Genomic DNA, 19,638 nt, shown 5'->3' on the forward strand with positions numbered 1-19,638 from the left:
GTGATTCGTTATTGCATCAGACAGGGCTTAAATGCATTGGAAACAGTTAAAGATATGAATGAAGCATATGGCAATGAGTCTCTTGGTAGGACCGTCATAACCTGGTGTGACCAAACTTTCCGGTGTAAAGTGGTTTCTCCATCAAGTCAAAGCCAGGGCCCCCATACGTCTAATACTGTGCAGGCAGAGACCACTGCCTGCACAATATTAGCCATGGTTCTTCCACATTCCCCCCTTTATTCACTAGACTTAGCCCCTTTTGATTTCTTCCTGTTTCCACATCAGAAGAAAGCTCTGAGAGGCACACATTTCGTGTCTGACACAACAATGCTCACAGAGCCACAACAGAAGTTCTTTGCAGCCTTTCGAAAAATGGCTTGCAAGCCGCTTTTAATGTGCGGGTACAATGGTGGCAAAAGTGTGTAAAGTTCAAGGAAGAGTATTTTGAGAAGGAGAAACCCACAGAGGATTCAGATGATGACAATTTAGATAAGATCTTGCACCAGTCTGCGAATTAAATGATCACCCCTCATATATTTAAAAAACAAAACAGAAATTATTGATTTTAAAAGTGTAATCTTAAAAAGGTTTACCTTTATCATGTGTTCTTGGACACAATTAGGATCGCTACTTCCAAGAATTGATAGTAGTTCATCATCAGAAATGAAGAAAAATCGAGGAAAGGCATTTCGCTTTGAGTCCAAATAGTCATTTAATGACTTCTGACAACGATCTAAACCATTACTAAGTTCCCTAAGATCTTCCAGTCTATTTGGTGCATGACAACAGTCTTTAATAGTCAGAATTTTTGCTGTTTGTTCCATTATCTAAAAATAAATAAATATCAACGTTCTTTGATGTATTTTTTTCTTTTTTTTTATTTATGCCAAGATATTGCTATACTGTATTTATTTCTACTTGTCACCAGAAGGTATGTAAATACATGCAATACAATATTAGTGTGGCTGGCTGTAGCCCTTAGTACTAATATCCATACAACAAGACTGAAACCATATAGAGGAACTCCCTGACTTATGTAAGGGTTGTGTTCCGCGGAACCCTATGTAAGTCGGAAAATTTCCCCCATGCTTGTGCAGCACTCGCAACTGTGCTCGTTGAATTGATTGAATCGAAAAAAGGAAATGTTCGACGAACATGTAAATAAAATTATTTATTGTATATATTCAATTTTTCATCTCAAGAGCAGGAAAAATTATAAAAGTGTGCAATTTAAAAAAATTTCAAAACTATAAAATTACAAAAAAAGAGAGAAGACAGGCATAACATCAGTAAGTTTTACCTCTCGAGCATCGTTGCCAGAATCGACGTCTTCAGCTGATAAGTACACTGCTGCTGAAGTTGAGGGCTTATTGAAGATTTAGGAATTGACCGATCAACCATATGAAAGAACATATTAATGGATGACTGGATGGTGGCTTTTTTCTTTTCATCGTAGATTTCTTTCTAGCAAGCAAGCAAGCATATCGTTCACCCGTCCGTTAACTTTTAAGAATCATTCGCTGTCAGGATCCATCTTCACAAAATTCACCATTGCCATCTCTCTGGCGATGAAGCATCTCGACTGCTCATTTAGTTCGTCTTGAGCTTCGTCAGCATTTTCTCCTTTCGCTATTGTTACACGCAAGTCAATAAGTTCTTTGTTAGATAATTCCTTCTCTTCTTCCTCTATTAACTCCTCCACGTCTTTGAAATCAACCTCCAACTGAAGTAATTCTGCAATATTTACAATCTTATTTGTAATCTCTTCATATGATTCGTCTTTTTCAAATCCTTCGAAGCCTTTTATGTGCCATGAGCATATTTTCTTCAATGCATCATTTAAACAACTTTTAGTAATTTTGGCCAAGGCCTTATTAATATTTAAGATGGTGTGGTAAACACTGTAAGATTTCCAAAAGTGTCTAAAAGTAAAATTTTTCTCACCGTCTACTGCAGACAATGCCTGAGAAAATGTTGTGCATAAATAGTATGCTTTTAAATTTGAAATAACACCCTGATCCATAGGTTGGATGAGTAAAAGTCATGTTTGGCAATAGAAATATGACTCTCACATTCGAAATGCAATCATCCAGATGCGTAGGATGTCCAGGAGCATTATCTAATAGAAGCATAATCTTGAAATGAACATCGTTGTCTTTAAAATATTTTTTAAAGGAATGAATCAGCATTTAAACCAATCCTCAAAGAGAGATATCATTATCCATTCTCTCTGGTTCGATCAGAAGTGCACGGGCAGGGTGGCTTTATTGATGCCCTTAAATGCATAAGGATTTCCAGAATGGTACATAAGCAGTGGTTTTAATCAGTAATTTCCCACTGCATTAGCCCCAAGCAAGAGCGTGGCCTAACTTTTGATGCCTTTAAACCTGGCATTGTATTTTCCTCTTTGGCAATGTATGTTCAATCCAGTATTTTTTTTTCCAATACAGAGCAGTCTTGTCAACGTTAAAAATTTGCTGCGTTGATTAATCCCCTTCAATAATTTTTTCCAACACATCACAAAATTTCTCTGCAGCTGCAGAATTGGCACTGGTGACTCACCACATAATTTAATGTTGTGGAAACCAGTGCGAGGCTTGAACCTATTAAACCACCTGTTGCTTGCCATGAACTTGGGTTGGGGTTCGCCATACTTATCCTTAATATCTTTATAAGTACTTGTTGCTTTTTCTTGAATGGTCAGTAGACTAAGGGGCACTCGCTCCTGAATCTGATTTTCCATTCATATTATTAACAGCTGTTCCATCTTCGATATAGCACCTGAATGCTGTTTTGTGATCACTGTTGATCTTAAGTGCGTGCACTGTCCCTTAAAATTGTATTCACTGTTGAAGCAACGAGGCCTAATTCCGTTCAATAGATGGAAAACTTTGTCCTGCTTCGTACTTCCCAATTAATCATCTTCATTTCTAAATCAATTTTGTTTCGTTTCCTACCAGTGTCACCACTTGCACTTTCCTTTGGTCGCTTTCCCTTCACCATTGTAATGAGTAAATAGGAATGAAGAGAAGATTCTGAAAATTTCTTTTTTATATGATTGAAGATTTCAGTGAAGAGGAACACATTTCACCATAACAGCGTAAAAACTCACACAATTGGAGTTATCGGAATTATCGCAAATGCAATAAGATCGAGTGTACTACCCATTTATAATTAGATTCACTAACAGAAAAGCCCAATAAATCGGAAAGTGCAAACTGTTTTTATTGTTTTTTGGTCGTGACCACCAAAAACGTGCTTTAAAAAATATCACAAAGATATTCGAAATTGATTCTTATAACGGGAACATATGCGATGAAAGTGTAGAGCAATTTCGATTATGAATATAACCTTTTAGAGAGATAAATATCTTAGTAATATAGCAAAAATTTCAACTTCCAAAGACTTGGAACGAATTACAAAAAAAAAAAAAAAAAAAGTGTTATTGAGTTCACATTACGATATTTTCACAATATTTATTCCAACGAGGTGCAAAAATATGTTTCCACGATTTTTTTTAAGTTTCCACTGGCCGGCAAAAACCTACGTAAAGTCGAATTTCTGTAAGCCGAGTATTACGTAAGTCAGGGAGTTCCTGTCCAATAAATAATACACAGAAAAATTTAACTATTGTGTTTCATTGTTTATGTTTATCATAACTTTTGATTTAAATTTAGTAGTATAGTATCTTTTTCTGTGAATTTCTGATTAATTTGGTGTATTTATACTTTACTCGGCCTTAGCATAGAAAACCACAGCTGACTTCTGCCGGCATTGTATCATTAGTAGCCGTTCGAATTCTGCAGCCATTGATTTTGTATCAATATAGCAGATACTGGAAGTTTCTACGTAACTTGTAGACATGTAATCACTATAGGAAGGGGATTATAAACTATAAGTTGGAGCACTACTTACTTGTTTTAATAATTTAACTTGTAACTTAGACCATAACATAAGACAGTACTATTCATACAGCTTTTAGAATCGGTCAATTGCTGTAGATATAATATCGCAAATAGCTAGCGTGAGAGCTCAAACAACGTACATGGCAATAGATAGTAAATTTATCATCTATAATAACTACTTATATTTTACAAATGTAATGTTTTAAATTAATATATATATAATCATTAGATTTTACAAACATAATGATATAACGTAAACTTGATAGAAGATACAAAATTCGTATAATGTTAACTGGGTAGGAGATAAAACTTGATACTGAAATATATATATATATATAGTGTTATTAGTGCATTGGGATATAAGTTTAGTGTAATATTTTTAATTGTATTGAAATTGAATTGAAATCATGCCTCAGACCAGAGCAGAAAAGCAAAAGGCTAAAGGTAGTGGAATTGCTGTGGCTCAGGGGAGAACTGTTTGCTTGTCTGATGTTTATGGAGCTATCAGGAACAGAACGTGATATTCACAAGGGGAATGTGTTTGTGTGCTCGATGTAAGGAGTGTGAGGAAGTTAGGCGCCACCTCACCATTGTTATGGGCCTTTATGAGAGCTTGAAGAACAGGGTAGATGCCATTGAAGGATTTAAATTGGGGGGGGGGGGGGGGGGTAAAGCGCTCAGCTGCCCACATCAATACCAGAGCTTGCGCTTCAAGAAAACTCTGGCATTGATGGAACATCAGGCAGAACTGTGGCAACCCCAAGGCAGAATGTGCTCGCCCCACAGGAACTAGATATTGTCAGTGACTCTATTGTCAGGGAAACTGGAAAAACATTGTACAAAAAAGGATAGGTATAACAAAACCAGAGTATGTCTGCCAGGGACAAAAGTTGAGGATGTTGTAGAGAGATATCATCTTTTAAGGACACAAAAGGTGATATTGCTGTACACATTAGCACTATAACATTAAGAGTAGGAGAACGGCAGAATTACTTAACAAATACAAATCAATGTTCAAAAAAATCCGCGAGTTAGGGTTGAATTTGAAAGTGTCTGCAGTTCTGGCAAGACACGATACGAAGGAGTACATGATGAGAGCCTTTTCAATTAATTTAGCCCTGGAAAAATTGTGCAAAGCTCAAGTGGTAGAATTTTTCTCAGTGTGGTCTGTGCTTGTTAACAGGAGAGACTGCTTCTACACGGATGGGATACACTTAAAGAGAATGGGTGGAAAAGTGTTTACTGAGGCAGTGTCAGGTGGGGCAGAAAACTGTTAACCTGGGGGATACACAGACTAATAGATTAACAGTAGCTACTGGCAGAGGTGAAAGTGATTCTTCTACTGGAATCAGCAGCAGCATGGAAAATAATGGAGATATCAGGAACTGCTAGGGGTCAGCACAGAACAAATAAATACATCAGCTGTGTTGGTAGCTAAGAATAAGAACAGGTGCATGTATACTTGCGTGTACACCAATACTAGGAGTTTAGTAAATAAATTTGCTAGTCAAAATATCAAAGGCAGATATTGTTGCGTTATCAGAGACATGGTGTCACACAGATATAAGGAATGCAGAATTGGAATTTGGAGAGTACAACGTTTATAGAAAGGACAGGAATGGAGGAGAGGTTATGCGATTAGTTAAGAAACACATAAAATCTAAATAAGTGCATCCAGTTGACATAAATACTGATTCAGCTTGGTGTGACATAAGTACTGAAAAAGCAAAATTGAGAGTAAGAGTGTGTTATAGGCCCAACAACTCTGATGAGTATAATGAACAACTGTACAGAGAAATATAGAGTGGACCAGTAAATCAGAATGTCTTATAATGGGGGGTGGATTTTAACTTTTAGTAATCCTGGGTATAACCTCCATGCACAAGTACACGGTGGATGACCACCCACCATGGTGTGAACCAATGTAAGCAGGGGTTGAGGTGTGGCGCCCACACCACATGGAGGAACGCCGCCCCTCTATGTTACCAGGCAGTACTAGGTGGTAGATGACTCTCATCAACCGGTGAAATACCACCACTTTGCTTATTGGAGGCTTGAAGTGGTGGAACCCATGTTTAGTCTCTAGAGCTAAGTTCCAGTCAACCCTTCCCTATCTCTTCCATCATGCAGTATGATTGATGACTTTTGAGGTTATGATGAACGTCGTAGCGAATCCAATGTTCCTTACATTTCGAGGGTACAGCTCTAAAACGGTGTTCGCAGGCCAGCCGCTAGTTAGTACACCAGACGAACCTATTGGTAACTCTCTAGGAGGCTTCCGGATCAGCTAGTGTATAATCTTGCTACCTCTACTCTGCCAGATAGTGACTGGAGGGAGTCCAAGTAGTGTGTATGCAGGGAGCACTATCGAGGCCACGTTATGTCAAGGATTTGGGTATATTCTTACCATGTGTACGCCATATTTCTGTTCCAGAAATATGGAACGCCATATTTTCTGTTCCAGGAAAATTAATGGAGGCACTGGTTAAAGAAGCACTGCAGGATCATTTAGACAAGACTTCAGTTATAGCTCAGACACAGCATGGTTTTGTTAAGGGGAAGTCTTGCCTGACCAACTTGATTGGATACTATGATGCAGTCACAAAAGAACTGGATGCAGGGAATAACTTTGATATTATATACTTGGATCTTAGAAAGGCTTTTGATACTGTTGCACATGGAAGACTGCTACACAAATTGGAGCAGTGTGACATTGGAGGCAAATTGCTGCTATGGATAAAGGGGTGGTTGAGGGGGAGAAGACAAAGAGTGGTAATCAATGGACACTGCTCATCGTGGACTAATGTTATTAGTGGAGTCCCTCAGGGCTCAGTGTTGGGTCCATTATTGTTTTCTGTATTTATAAATGATATTGATGATGGTATATCAAGCTTAATGTCCAAGTTTGCAGATGATACAAAGGTTGGCAGGGTTGTCAAGGACACTACTGACACTATGCTGCTGCAACAGGATCTGGAAAGGTTGAGCAGATGGGCTGAGAGGTGGCAAATGAAGTTTAACATTGACAAATGTAAAGTACTACACATGGGAAACAGCAACCCCAGAGCAACGTATCAACTCTGTGGTATTACACTGACAGTGGTAGAGAATGAAAGGGACTTGGGGGTGGTTGTGCAGGCAGATATGAAGTTCTCTGAGCAGTGCAGACGGGCTGCAAGAGTAGCTCATGGAGTATTGTCAATGATATACAGGAATTTTTCCAGCAGGGATAAGGAGGTGATTATTCCATTGTATAAGGCAATGGTCAGGCCACACCTAGAGTACTGTATACAGGTCTGGAGGCCTCATTTCAAGAAGGATGTAGAGCTGCTGGAACGAGTACAGAGAAGGGCAACAAGATTAGTGAATGGAACAAAGGGGTGCTCTTACGAAGAAAGGCTTAAGTTTTGCAAATTACAGTGTCTGGAGACTACGCACCAGCGAGGTGATCTGATAGAGGTGTATAAAGCCTTGAATGGTTTGAGCATGCTCAATGCGGATGGGATTCTTCCTCTAGCTCAGAAAAATCACCTGAGAGGGCATAAATTCAAATTGAGGAAAGACAGATGTAGGATAGACGTGGGGAAATTTGCCTTTAGCCAGCGGGTGGTTGGTTGGTGGAACAGACTCCCATCCCTTGTGGTGGAGGTTGATAGCCTAAATAAGTTTAAGGCTCAGCTGGACAGGTATTTTGAACGAACAGAGGGGTGAAGTGGAAGTGGGTTTTTTTTTTTTTTTTGGCTGATGCTGCATAAGTTTGCTTTCTTGCATCAAATGCCTCTACTAATGCTAAATGCTAATATCCAAAAATTTCATTACTTCATACAGCATGTCCCACCCACTTTTTCTTACTATTGAATACACCATGAATTGTCAAACTAATAGAGCAAGCTTATCTGCGAAAAGATCTAAACCTCACAAGCACTTCCTAATTCATTTGATAAATATACATGGTCTCAATTCTAATCTCAACGATGTCCATTTCCACTTGCAGTCTGCCAAACCCCATGTACTTTTTCTGACAGAATCTCAGTTATCGGTTGATTCAACTACTGCTCATCTCAGATGCCCAAATTTTTCGCTGTTTGATTCCTTTTGCCTCAAAGGTAGTACTTGTGCATATGTCCGTTCTGATATTCCTTGTCAGAGACTTGGCAATTTGGAATCTCTTCTCTTCAATGTTCTCAGGCTTAAAATCTCTCTACCTCACTGCATCAAATCATCTGTTGTCTCTACCGTTCTCCCAACTCCACTAATCACTTGGAGCTCTTTGACTTCCTCTCTTTTCAACTTGACTTTCTCCAGTCCAACTTTCCTAACAGTGAGGTAATTTTCCTTGGTGATTTTAATGTACACAACTCCAGTTGGCTTTCGTTTTCTAGTCACACCGACCCAGCTGGTAAAGATGCTGAGGCTTTTGCAATTACTAATGACCTTGCACAGATTGTTCGTCTACCTACAAGAATACCGAATAATCCTAATCATACAGCCAACAAGCTTGATCTGTTTCTCACAAACAACCTTTCTAAGTACACGGTTGAAGTGAGAGGTCTTTTAGGCACTTCAGATGACAACTTGGTGATTGTCTCTTCTCCAATGGAGCCTTTATCTCATGGCTATTCCCAACCTCATGTTATTTGGCATTAAAAGAATGCAAAATGGGATGACCTGCAAGATTTCTTTTCTTCTTTTCCTTGGTCGGATTACTGTTTCAAAACTTCTGATGTCAACGTTTGCTCAGATCGTGTCAGTAAAATTATTCTTGCAGAAATGGAATCCTTTAGCCCAAACTCCACTTTAAAATCTTGTCCTTTATCTAAACTTTGGTTTTCCAATAAATGTGCTAAGGCTGTTCAAGAGAAGAACGTTGCATATCGTAATTGGCTTGTTTCTAATCCTTCAGTTTCATTTTCTGCCTACACCAAAGCTCGCAACAATTGTAAAGCAGTTATTAATCAGTCCAAACTAGAGTTTGAACAGGCTAAGAGTAGAAAAGATGCTTCTTACCCTAATGTTAGCCGAGTCTTTTGCCAAAGCTATTGGCCGCAACTTTTGCCCATCTCTGCTCCCACCTCTGTCCAAACCAGATGGTTCTGTTGTCACTTCAGCCAAGGATAAAGCTGACATGCTAGCATCCCATTTTTCTTCCAGCTCATGTATTAATGATCTTGGTAAAACACCTCCCACCATTCCCAACACGCTCCATTCAATGCCTCCTGTGGTCTTCCATCAAAAGGATGTCAGAAGGATTTTGATGAATCTTGATGCTAAGAAAGCTCCAGGTCCCAATGGTATTTCTGCACTTGTTCTCAAAACTTGTGCTCCTGAACTTACTCCTATTCTTTGCCGCCTTTTTTCTCTTTCTTATTCCAAAGGTGTTGTTCCTTCTGCTTCGAAATTTGCTCATATCCCAAAGACAGGAGATGTGCAAATGTATCCCGAATTCACAAAGGAAGATCAAAGGGTGACATGGGTAATTACAAACCTGTTAGTCTAACTTCTGTTCCAGGGAAAATAATGGAGTCACTGGTTAAGGAAGTGATTCATGATCATCTAGACAAGACTGCAGTTAAAGTTAACACACAGCATGGGTTTGTTAAGGGGAACGATGGTCTGACCAATATGGCTGGGTACTATGATGTGGTTACAAAGGAACTGGATGCAAAAAATAATTTTGATATCATATACTTGGATTTTAGGAAGGCTTTTGATACTGTTGCACATGGAAGACTACTGTACAAATTGGAGCAGTATGATATTAAGGGTCAGTTGTTACACAGGATAAAAGGGTGGTTTAGAGGGAGAACACAGAGAGTGGTAATCAATGGATATTGCTCTTCATTGACTAATGTTATTAGTGGAGTTCCCCAGGGTTCAGTGTTGGGTTCATCATTGTTTTCTGTATTTATTATTGATGGTGATGAAGGTATACCAGGTTTAATGTCCAAGTTTGCAGACGATGAGAATGTTGGCAGGGTTGTTAATGACAGTATGCTACTGCAACGGGATCTAGAAAAATTGAGCAGATGGGCTAAGAGGTCACAACTGAAGTTTAACTTTGACAAATGTAAAGTACTGCATATGGGTAGCAGCAACCACAGAGTAACATATCAACTGATGTGTTACTACACTCAGGGTAGTGGAGAATGTAAAAGATCTGGGGGTAATTGTGCAGTCAGATATCAAGGGTTCTGAGCAGTGTAGACAGTCTGCAAGAGTAGCTCATGGTGTCTTGTCAATGATATCCAAGAATTTTTCTAGACAGGATACAGAGGTGATTATTCCCTGTATAAGGCAATGGTCAGGCCATACCTTGAGTACTGTACACAAGTCTGAAGGCCTCATTTTAGGAAGGATGTAGAGCTGCTCGAACGAGTAAAGAGAAGAGCAACAAAATTGGTGACTGGTACAATGGGTTGCTCTTACAAAGAAAGGCTTAAGTCCTGCAAATTGCAGTGTCTGGATACTAGCCACCTGCAAGGGAATATGATTGAGTTGTATGAGGCCTTGAATGGTTTAAGCAAGCTCAATGCTGATTGAATTCTTCCTCTTTAGCCAGCGGGTGGTGATTGATGGAACAAACTTCCACCTATCGTAATGGACGTTGATAGCTTATATAAATTCAAGGCAGAACTAGACAAAAATTTGGAATGAATGGATGGGTGAAATGGGATGGTTTTTTTTTTTTTTTTTTTTTTATAGATGATGCTGTATAAGCTTCTTTCTTGCATCATATGCCAATGCTAATGCTAAGAAAAGTTGAATGGGTGTTTGGGGAAATATTTTGCCATATGAATTGTAGGACATCACTTTACATAGCATTCCAAGTCCTATGGGGGTCTTCTATAGTAGTCAATTTATTGATTGTAGCCCAATTATAAATTGTAGTCAATTTATAATTGGGCTGAAAAACCCAGAATAATTCATCTGAGAGAGCCCCTATGACAGGCTAGCTACGACCACAATTAATGAGGCATTTAAGAATTCTGCTAGTGACAGAGGCCCAATGAAGCCCATATGAGATTTTGTGTGTGTGTGTGTGTGTGTGTGTGTGTGTGTGTGTGTGTGTGTGTGTGTGTGTGCGCGCGCGCGCGTGCGCGTGCGTGCGTGCGTGCGTTTGTGTGTGTTTAGGGTATAACGGCACCAGGTGTTTCCTCCATCTCCGCGTAGTTTACATTGTCATGTGATATAGTACACTGTACAGGCCAGAGATTTAAAAGTGTATGGATGTTGTGGTGTGTAGTGTCGTGTATGTCACTGGGACCCTGGTGGGTCCCAACGTAGCCCTTACTAAGCCCTGTGGAGGCAGACCAGGTACACCAGTAATTTGTTTTACTCTGGCAGGCCCTGAGGAAATTAGGTGGCAGGGCCTGCCACCTAATTTCCTGAGATTTCAGTGGCTGGGGCATATTAAAATTAAAAAAATAAAAATTGGGGAGATAACGCTATAATTTAAAGCACCTGGTGAACAAAGTTTAATTTTGTCAAATTTAAACTTGGATGTGTGGGACATGTGCTAGTGTACAGATAGAGTGGGGAAGAAAGAATGAAGGCTGGGGGAAAAAGTTAGAACTATGGAGACGAAAGAGAAAATGACCCCAATTATTTCCGGTGGGAGGTGGGGGGATAGAAAGGAGACAACAAATCACCCCTCCCACCATGATAGGGAAAGAAAGAGGGTGAGGCCAGGTGCTCTACCCAGATCGGCAACTGGCAAGGTGGCAGCTTAGCTGCATTCAAAGACTTGGTTGGAAATTGTCCGTTTTGGTGATTTCTTTATCTAAGAAGAAGATGGGACTTCAGTCAGCAAAGTGGGTTTCACAAGGTGGCAACATAGCTGTGGTCTGAATGGAGAGTCACTTTCAGTGTTTGTCTTGTCATATCATGATAAGAGGAAGATGAGACATCAGTTTTGTCTTCAACCAGTTACATGCAGTTTTGGTCCTGATGGGAGAGCGTCTAGTTTAGTGTTTGTTACATAAGATCTTTGTAGAGGAAGCAATGAGTCTGTTCAGTTTTGTGATCATATATATATATATATATATATATTTTTTTTTTTTTTTTTTTCCGATAACAAGATAGTAGTTGTTTCTTATTCAGTTTTTCCAACAGTGTTGCTGTTCAGGTTGAGGTTCAGTCCAGGGTTCGTAGTGATGAGGTTGTTCTGGTCATGCTAAGTGATTGCAAAGTTTCTTGGTTTGTGGTAGGGTTCTGCACCTTGTGAACAAGTCTTGGGCAAACTTTGTGAATAGTTTGTAGTTTTGTTCATCATCAAGTAGGCAGTGTTCCTGATTCCTGAGATTGTACTGGAGCTGAGTAATGAGAAGGGCTCGGAGATCTTCATACAGATGACAGTCGAACATCAAGTGGTCCCAGGTTTCTTGGGAGCCACAGGCACATAGAGGGTTGTTTTCGATGCCTAGCATGGAGAGTTTGCTGTAGATGAAGCCATGTCCAGTGAGAAGATAGGCAGTTTGTAGTCCCGGTGAAAACCAGGTCGGGGACTTGGAAAATACTCTGTCGATGCCTGGTATAAATTTTTGAGTTATTTCTCCTTTGGTGGAGGTTGTCCACTTTTTTGCCAAATTTGTTGTAGGTAGGTCGGAATTCTTCTTTTCTCGCTGGGTGTGTTGCTTAATGGATCTGTTGTATGGTCGATATAGGTAGCGGGTTTGTCCATACTGAGTTGGTAGAGCATTCCAACACGCGGGACCTCCAGGTCAAAGGGTAGCACCCCCTACCAGTGCAAGCGTGCTAACCGTGTTACACGGCATGGTCATGTTAAGAAGAATTTGTCTGTGAATGGACTCCAATTTTCCCTTATTGACTACGGTGGAGGCCTTGTGAAACCATGTCCCAGAGGCGTGATCGCGGGAATGAATACGGCTTTATAAAAGAGAGCCAACATGCGTTTTTTTTTTTTTTTTTTTTTTTTTCAATCCCCAGTCTCAGCAGGTCACCCTGGCCACCACTGCCATGTAGGTCCTGATCTTTCCTTGTATATAGTTCAGATGTGGGTGGAAGGACATGTTCTTATCTATTATTATTTCTAGTTGCCTTAGTTCAGTGACAAGTTTAACTGTAATAGCATGGATCTTGATCTGTGGTGGTCTCGTTGGCGCCAGGGAGCCTTTTAGCAAAATGCACTGAAATTTTGTGGGTGATATTGTGAGATGATGGAGTCTTAACCAGTCTATAAGGGTGGTGAGGATGCAATTTGCATAGGTTTCAAGTTGAGCCCTTCAGTCAGCAGCCAATATTAGTGACAGATCATCTGCATAGGCCTGAGTGCAGACCTCCCTAAGGTCTATACTCAGGAACTCATCCAGGACACAGGTCTAGAGCAGTGCGCCAAGAACCGAGCCCTGGGGACAACCTCGGCAGATTTTTCTCTTCACTTGTGTGTGTGTGTGTGTGTGTGTGTGTGTGTGTGTGTGTGTGTGTGTGTGTGTGTGTGTGTGTGTGTGTGTGTGTGTGTGTGTGTGTGTAGAGGTACTGAAATAAAGATGCACTATTTTGTGCAGAGCAATTGAAGAGGAGACAGAAATCTTGCTATCAAGTATTTTTGCAACTATATATTTTATTTTACTACATATCTGGGTGTAGATCTGTACAAAGTAGATTCATTAGTTTATATTATGAAAAAACAATACAGTGTAGTTATTAATAATCATCAGACTGCTCGTCTCTGCATTCAATATTATGCCCTTAACTTCTATGTTTTAAATAGATTTTTCTCTTTCATTCTTGCCCCCTTACTTTTCTTCTGAATAACTCCTGACTATATAAATCCATCCTACCACTGAATATATCCCCAATATCTGGGGTGGTACTGCCAAAAATACCTACAAAACTCCTACATGAAAAGAGATCCACAGGTTAATCTACATTCCTTCATTTGCAAAATTGCACCTCCCCCAAACACACACACATTCACTTTCTGTTGCATGTCTTTTCTATAGGTATTTCCAAAAGTGCTTGTGTTTTTTCAATTGGGCATCTAATTCACTTCTCCCCTCTAAACTAGTCTGAACACATGCCCCAACAAATAGAACTACCCTTCCTATTTCTTGTTTATCCCTTCTACCTTCTGTTTTTTTGGAACACTTCCTTACGACAGAAATTCATTTCCAATTTCAACAAGTATCTTCTATCTCCTCAACCCACTCACACACTGTTAAAGTGATATCAGTTCTAATACCTTTCACATTTATCATAATTGTAAAAAAAAAAAAAATATATATATATAAGCAAAATAACTCATTATCATAACAAGAATAATGAATAATCATTTACAAACAATAAGAATAAAAATCAAAATGTAACCTGAAGAAACGTTGAATTAATCTTATCAAATTTTAAAGCCTCTTCGGGAAGCTGGGAACGTATATCACCACCAATAAAAATACTCTCTAAATACATCCACTTTCTTTGTACAACCATCCAAACCTAACAAAAACAAATAATATGAAAATAGCAATAAGTTCATTATAAATATTTCTTTAACATTAATCAAGACAAATATTTCTAACCTAGAGTACAATACAGTACAATTATAAAAGCAGTTCATATAAAAAAATAATAATAATAATTAGGTAATGTACACGTTATACTTTAAAATATCAGCACTGTCAAAAAAAAACTTTAAACAATTTTTAAAAACCTTTAGAAAGATTTCTGCCTTTTTTAGGAACTTTGGATTATGAATTGGAACTTTCTATGAATTGAACATGAAATAATGAATATTAAAAGTTCAATATGAAATATGTAATAATGGAAACTAAATAAGAAATAATAGCATTATAGTGGCAAAGGAAATACTAATATATGCACTAGTAGTGTGAAAAAAGCAAGCTTATACAACATCAGCCAAAAAAAAAAAAAAAAAAAAAGACTTCCCGTTTCACCTATCCATCCACTCAAATAGCTTGTCTAGTCTAGTTTTCCCTTGAATTTATTCAAGGAAGAACCAGACAAGCACAGATTTCCAACAGATGAAAATCTGTTTCAGCAATCAACCACCCTCTGGTTAAAGGCAAAATGCAAACTTCTTCACATATATATATATATATATATATATATATATACTACAACCATTCTACCTCAATTTGAAATTATGCCCCCTCGTGTGCAGTCTGAGTAAGAGAAAGAATCACATCAGCACTGAGCTTGTTCAGTCCATTCAAAGTGTTAAAACCTCAATCAAATCACCTCACAGATGCCTAGTTTCTAGATGGCAATTTGCAGAATTGTAGCCTTTCTTGGGAAGAACACTCCTTCGTTCCCCTCACCAATATCCCTGACCTTCTCTACCCATTCTAGCATCTCTACATCCTTCCTAAAATGAAGCCTGCAGACCTTTATGCAGTACTCAAGATGTGGCCTGACAACTGATTTTAATCACTTCCTTATCTCTGCTAACAAAATTCCTGTATATCATTGACAAAACCCCAATGTGCTGTCCTGGCAGCTTGTCTACACTGCTCAGGGAACTTCCTATCTGACTGTACAATTACCCTCAAGTCTTTTTCATTTTATACCATCCTCATTGTAATACTACACAGTTGGTACATTACTCTGAGATTACTGTTTCTCATGTGCAGTACGGTGCATTTATCAATGTAAACTACAATTGCCATTTCTCAGTCTAACTGACTAATTTTTCTAGATTCTGTTGTAATAGCATACCATCATTACTGTCATTAAAAATCCTGACCAACCTTTGTAATCTGCAAACTTAGACATCAAGCATGACATGCCTTTATCAATATCATCAATAAATGGACCCAGTACTGATCCCTAGGGAACTCCAATAATAATATTAGTTCATGAAGAACATTGTCCATTGATAACCACTTTCGATATTTTCCCACTCACTATCCCTTTATCCATAGCAGTAACTTGCCCTTAATGCCACTGTGCTCCAATTTGTACAACAGTTTTTTTTATGTGACAGTATGAATGTGACAGAATTAGACAAACATTTGGAGCGAGTGGATGGGTAAAATGAGAATTTTTTTTTTTTTTTTTTTTGGCTGATGCTATATAAGCTGGCTTTCTTACATCAATTCCTTTTACTAATGTTAATGTTAATGCTAAAGCTTCTCTGAAAAATTGAATTACCAAAAACTGAATATGAAATATTGAAAATTGAATATGATATATAGCATTTAGAATTTAGCATTAGCAAAGGCACATGATGCAAGAAAGCAAGCTTATATAGCATCAGCCACAGGAAAAAAAACAAACAAAAAAAACCCTTATTTCACCCATACACTCACTCCAAATGTTTAACAAGTTCTGCCTTGAATCTATTTAAGCTATCAACTTCTACAAAAGATGGAAGTTTGTTCCAGCAATCAACCATCCGCTGGCTAAAGGCAAACTTTGGCACATCTATCCTACAACTGTCTTTCCTCAATTTGAATTTATGCCCTCTCAGGCGATTATTCTGAGCAAGACAAAGAATCCCATCCGAATTGAGTATGCGCAAACCATTCAAGGATTTATACATCTCAATCAGATCACCTCGCAGGTGTCTAGTTGCCAGACACTGTAATTTGCAAAACTTAAGCCTTTCTTCATAAGAACAATTCTTTGTTCCATTCACTAATCTTGTTTCCATTCTCTGTACTCATTCCAACAGCACGATATCCTTCTTAAAATGAGGCCTCCAGACCTGTATACAGTACTCAAGGTGTGGCTTGACAATTGACTTATACAAGGGAATAATCAACTCATGACTCATGACTACTAGAATAATTCCTGTATATCATTGACAAGACACCATGAGCTACTCTTGCAGACCGTCTGCACTGCTCAGAAAATTTCATATCTGCCTACACAATTACCCCCAGGTCCTTTTCATTCTCTACCACTGTCACTGTGGTACCACAGAGTTGATACGTCACTCTGGGATTACTGCTTCCCATATGTAGTACTTTACATTTGTCAATGTTAAACTTCGTTTGCCACCTTCTCAGCCCATCTGCTCAACTTTTCTAGATCCTGTTGCAGCAGTGTACTGTCATTAGTGTCATTAACAAACCTGCCAACCTTCGTATCATCTGCAAACTTGGACATTAAGCCTGATATACCATCATCAGTATCATTTATAAATACAGAAAACAACAATGGACACAACACTGAATCTGAGGGATTCCACTAATAACATTAGTCCAAAGAGCAGTCTCCATTGATTACCACTGTCTGTCTTCTCCCACTCAATCATCCCTTTATTCATAGCAGCAATTTGCCTCCAATGCCACACTGCCCAATTTATGCAGCAGTCTTCCATGTGCAACAGTATCAGAGGCTTTTCTAAGATCCAAATATATGATACAGTCGATCCTCGTATAACACGTGTTTGCATTACACGAATTCGATCATACACGATTTATAAATAGGGGAACGTTATCTTATATAACACGAACCGAATTCGCTTATACACGATTCGCCTTTGTGTTTACAAGAAATGGCAGTCGAATGCGGAATCACCCCAACTGAACGCAACACGATAGGAACGAAGAAGATTCTGAAAATGTATTTATGTGTTTTATATCAGTGAAGGGGAAACACATTTCACCATAATAACGTAAAAACCAACACAATTCCAGCTATCGATATAATCGCAAATGCAATTAGATGGAGTTTACTACCAGTTTATAACAGATTCCACTAGCAGAAACGAAACTGGAAATTGTTTTTATTGTTTTATGGTAGTAACCCCTAGAAATGTGCTTTAGTAAAATGTGAGGTGTTAATAGTGTATCTCGGCCTTTACGGTGTTGTTTATTCAGTTGCTACACGCGCGCAGCTTTGTTTCTGTGTATCAAGCGTGCCACCTCGTTTGTAATTGTGCTTTATTCCCTAAAAATGAGTAAAATACTTAAAAGGTGTGAAAAGGAAGAGTCCTGGCTAAGACACTGCAGATTCAGAGAGAAAAAAAAAAAAGCAATATCGATAAACAGAGGCGGACTTGGGTCAAAAATTCTTACCCGGGAAAATTTGTAGTGGCCTCATACTACGGTTTATGGCCAAAATCACATCGGCCTCCGGCCCACCGTGGTTTCCCCCGTAAGGCTTATGGCCAGTCCGCTTCTGTCGATAGAGAAAAAATATGAAATTGTGAAACGCTTTGAGCGAAATGAAAGACCATGTGATATTGCACGTGCTACAGACCTAAATGAGGCAACGCGGAGAATTACAAAGAATGCAGAGAAAATAAAAACAACTTTCATAGCAGGAACAACTCAAAGTGTAATTAAAATCCATTAGATTAAGACACAAAGAATTGGAAGAGATGGAACGGCTGTCATCTCTTTGGATAGAAAATCAAACAAAAAACAAGTTTGCTTACGATAGAAGCAAAAGCATTAGCAATATTTTATTATGACTTACGTATTATAATTTATACTTACGTATTATAAAATACGTAAGTATTTTATTACGACTATTTTATTTAATATAATAAATTTTTTACGAATAAAATACGTATTTTATCCGTAAAAAATACTTTTTTAGTATTAAAAAATACTAAAAATACTTTATTATAATATAATATTATTTTTATTACGTATTTTATAACGATTAAAAGTATCCGATTATTTATTGTGTTTGGTAATGTTTTGGTCCAAATGTGTGTTCAATCTTGGGTGGTCGGCACCTAACCCTACTTTTCCCATAGGGCCTGTTGTTTATATTGCACGATTTTGCATTGCACGAGGGTTTCTAGGAACGCAACTATCGTGCTATACGAGGACAGACTGTATCAAAGTTATTGTTTGCATCCAGTTCCTTTGTGACTACATCATAGTATCCAATCAAATTAGTCAGACAAGACTTCCCCTTAACAAACCCATGCTGTGTCCAAGCTATAACTGAAGTCATGTCTAGATAATTCTACAAAGCTTCTTTAACCAGTGCCTCCATTAATTTCCCTGGAACAGAAGTTAAACTAACAGGTCTGTAATTACCGCTGTTCCCCTTTGATCTTCCTTTGTGGATTGGGGTCACATTTGCACATCTCCAGTCGATGGGAACCTACCCTGAGTCCAAGGAAGCTCACATAATTATGGTTAAGAGTTTGCTTACTTTCTTTGCCGCCTCCTTTAATATAACTGGATAGATTCCATCAACCCCAGGTGCCTTTCTTGTGTTTATCTTTAACAATTTCTCCTGCACCTTACTCTCAGTTATTACAAGATTATCTAGCTTACTACCAGAGTTCAATACAGTTCTGGCATTCCCCTCCCTGAATAATTGCTCATGTATGAATGTCGATGCACAATAATCATTTAGTTTGTTAGCTACCTGAGCAGGATCATCAACAGCTGAACAATCGATATAAAGTGGACCAATCTGATTCATCCCCTTCCTTCTAGAGTTTACATAAGTAAAAAATTCGTTGCTGTTTTTCTTTACATCCTTTGCCAAAGATTTCTCGTAATCTGCCTTCGCCTGCCTAACCTCCTTTGTAACTTGGTTACAGACCAGCTTATATCTATCATAGGCTTCTATGTCACATGTTAATTTATATGTGTCCCATGCAATTTTCTTCTCTGATAACATGTCTAATTAGTTCATCTGACATCCATTTAGGAATAAATCTTGAACAATAATTCTTTGTTGGTATGAAAAGCCTAGTAGCTTCCAAGTTTAATTCTTTGAATGCTTCCCATTTTGAATTTGCTGTTGGTAACATCATCAGTTTGTTCCACCGTATAGAATTTAA

General features: G+C 38.5%; 1 protein-coding gene across 1 annotated transcript in view; it reads right to left on the reverse strand.

Annotated features, from left to right (window-relative positions):
• The window catches only part of Dhc98D (Dynein heavy chain at 89D), a 971,787-nt gene that overhangs the window by 812,658 nt on the left and 139,491 nt on the right, over positions 1-19,638 (reverse strand). Inside the window, exons 13-14 of the mRNA XM_090387912.1 lie at positions 14,232-14,354; positions 594-827 (exon numbers count right to left, since the gene is read on the reverse strand). Of these exons, the coding sequence (XP_090244038.1) occupies positions 594-827; positions 14,232-14,354 (357 nt within the window). The remainder of the gene's footprint in view (positions 1-593; positions 828-14,231; positions 14,355-19,638) is intronic.

Source organism: Mastigoproctus giganteus, chromosome 2, assembly GCF_048544385.1.
Source record: "Mastigoproctus giganteus isolate SK-2022 chromosome 2, ASM4854438v1, whole genome shotgun sequence".
NCBI lineage: Eukaryota > Metazoa > Arthropoda > Arachnida > Uropygi > Thelyphonidae > Mastigoproctus > Mastigoproctus giganteus.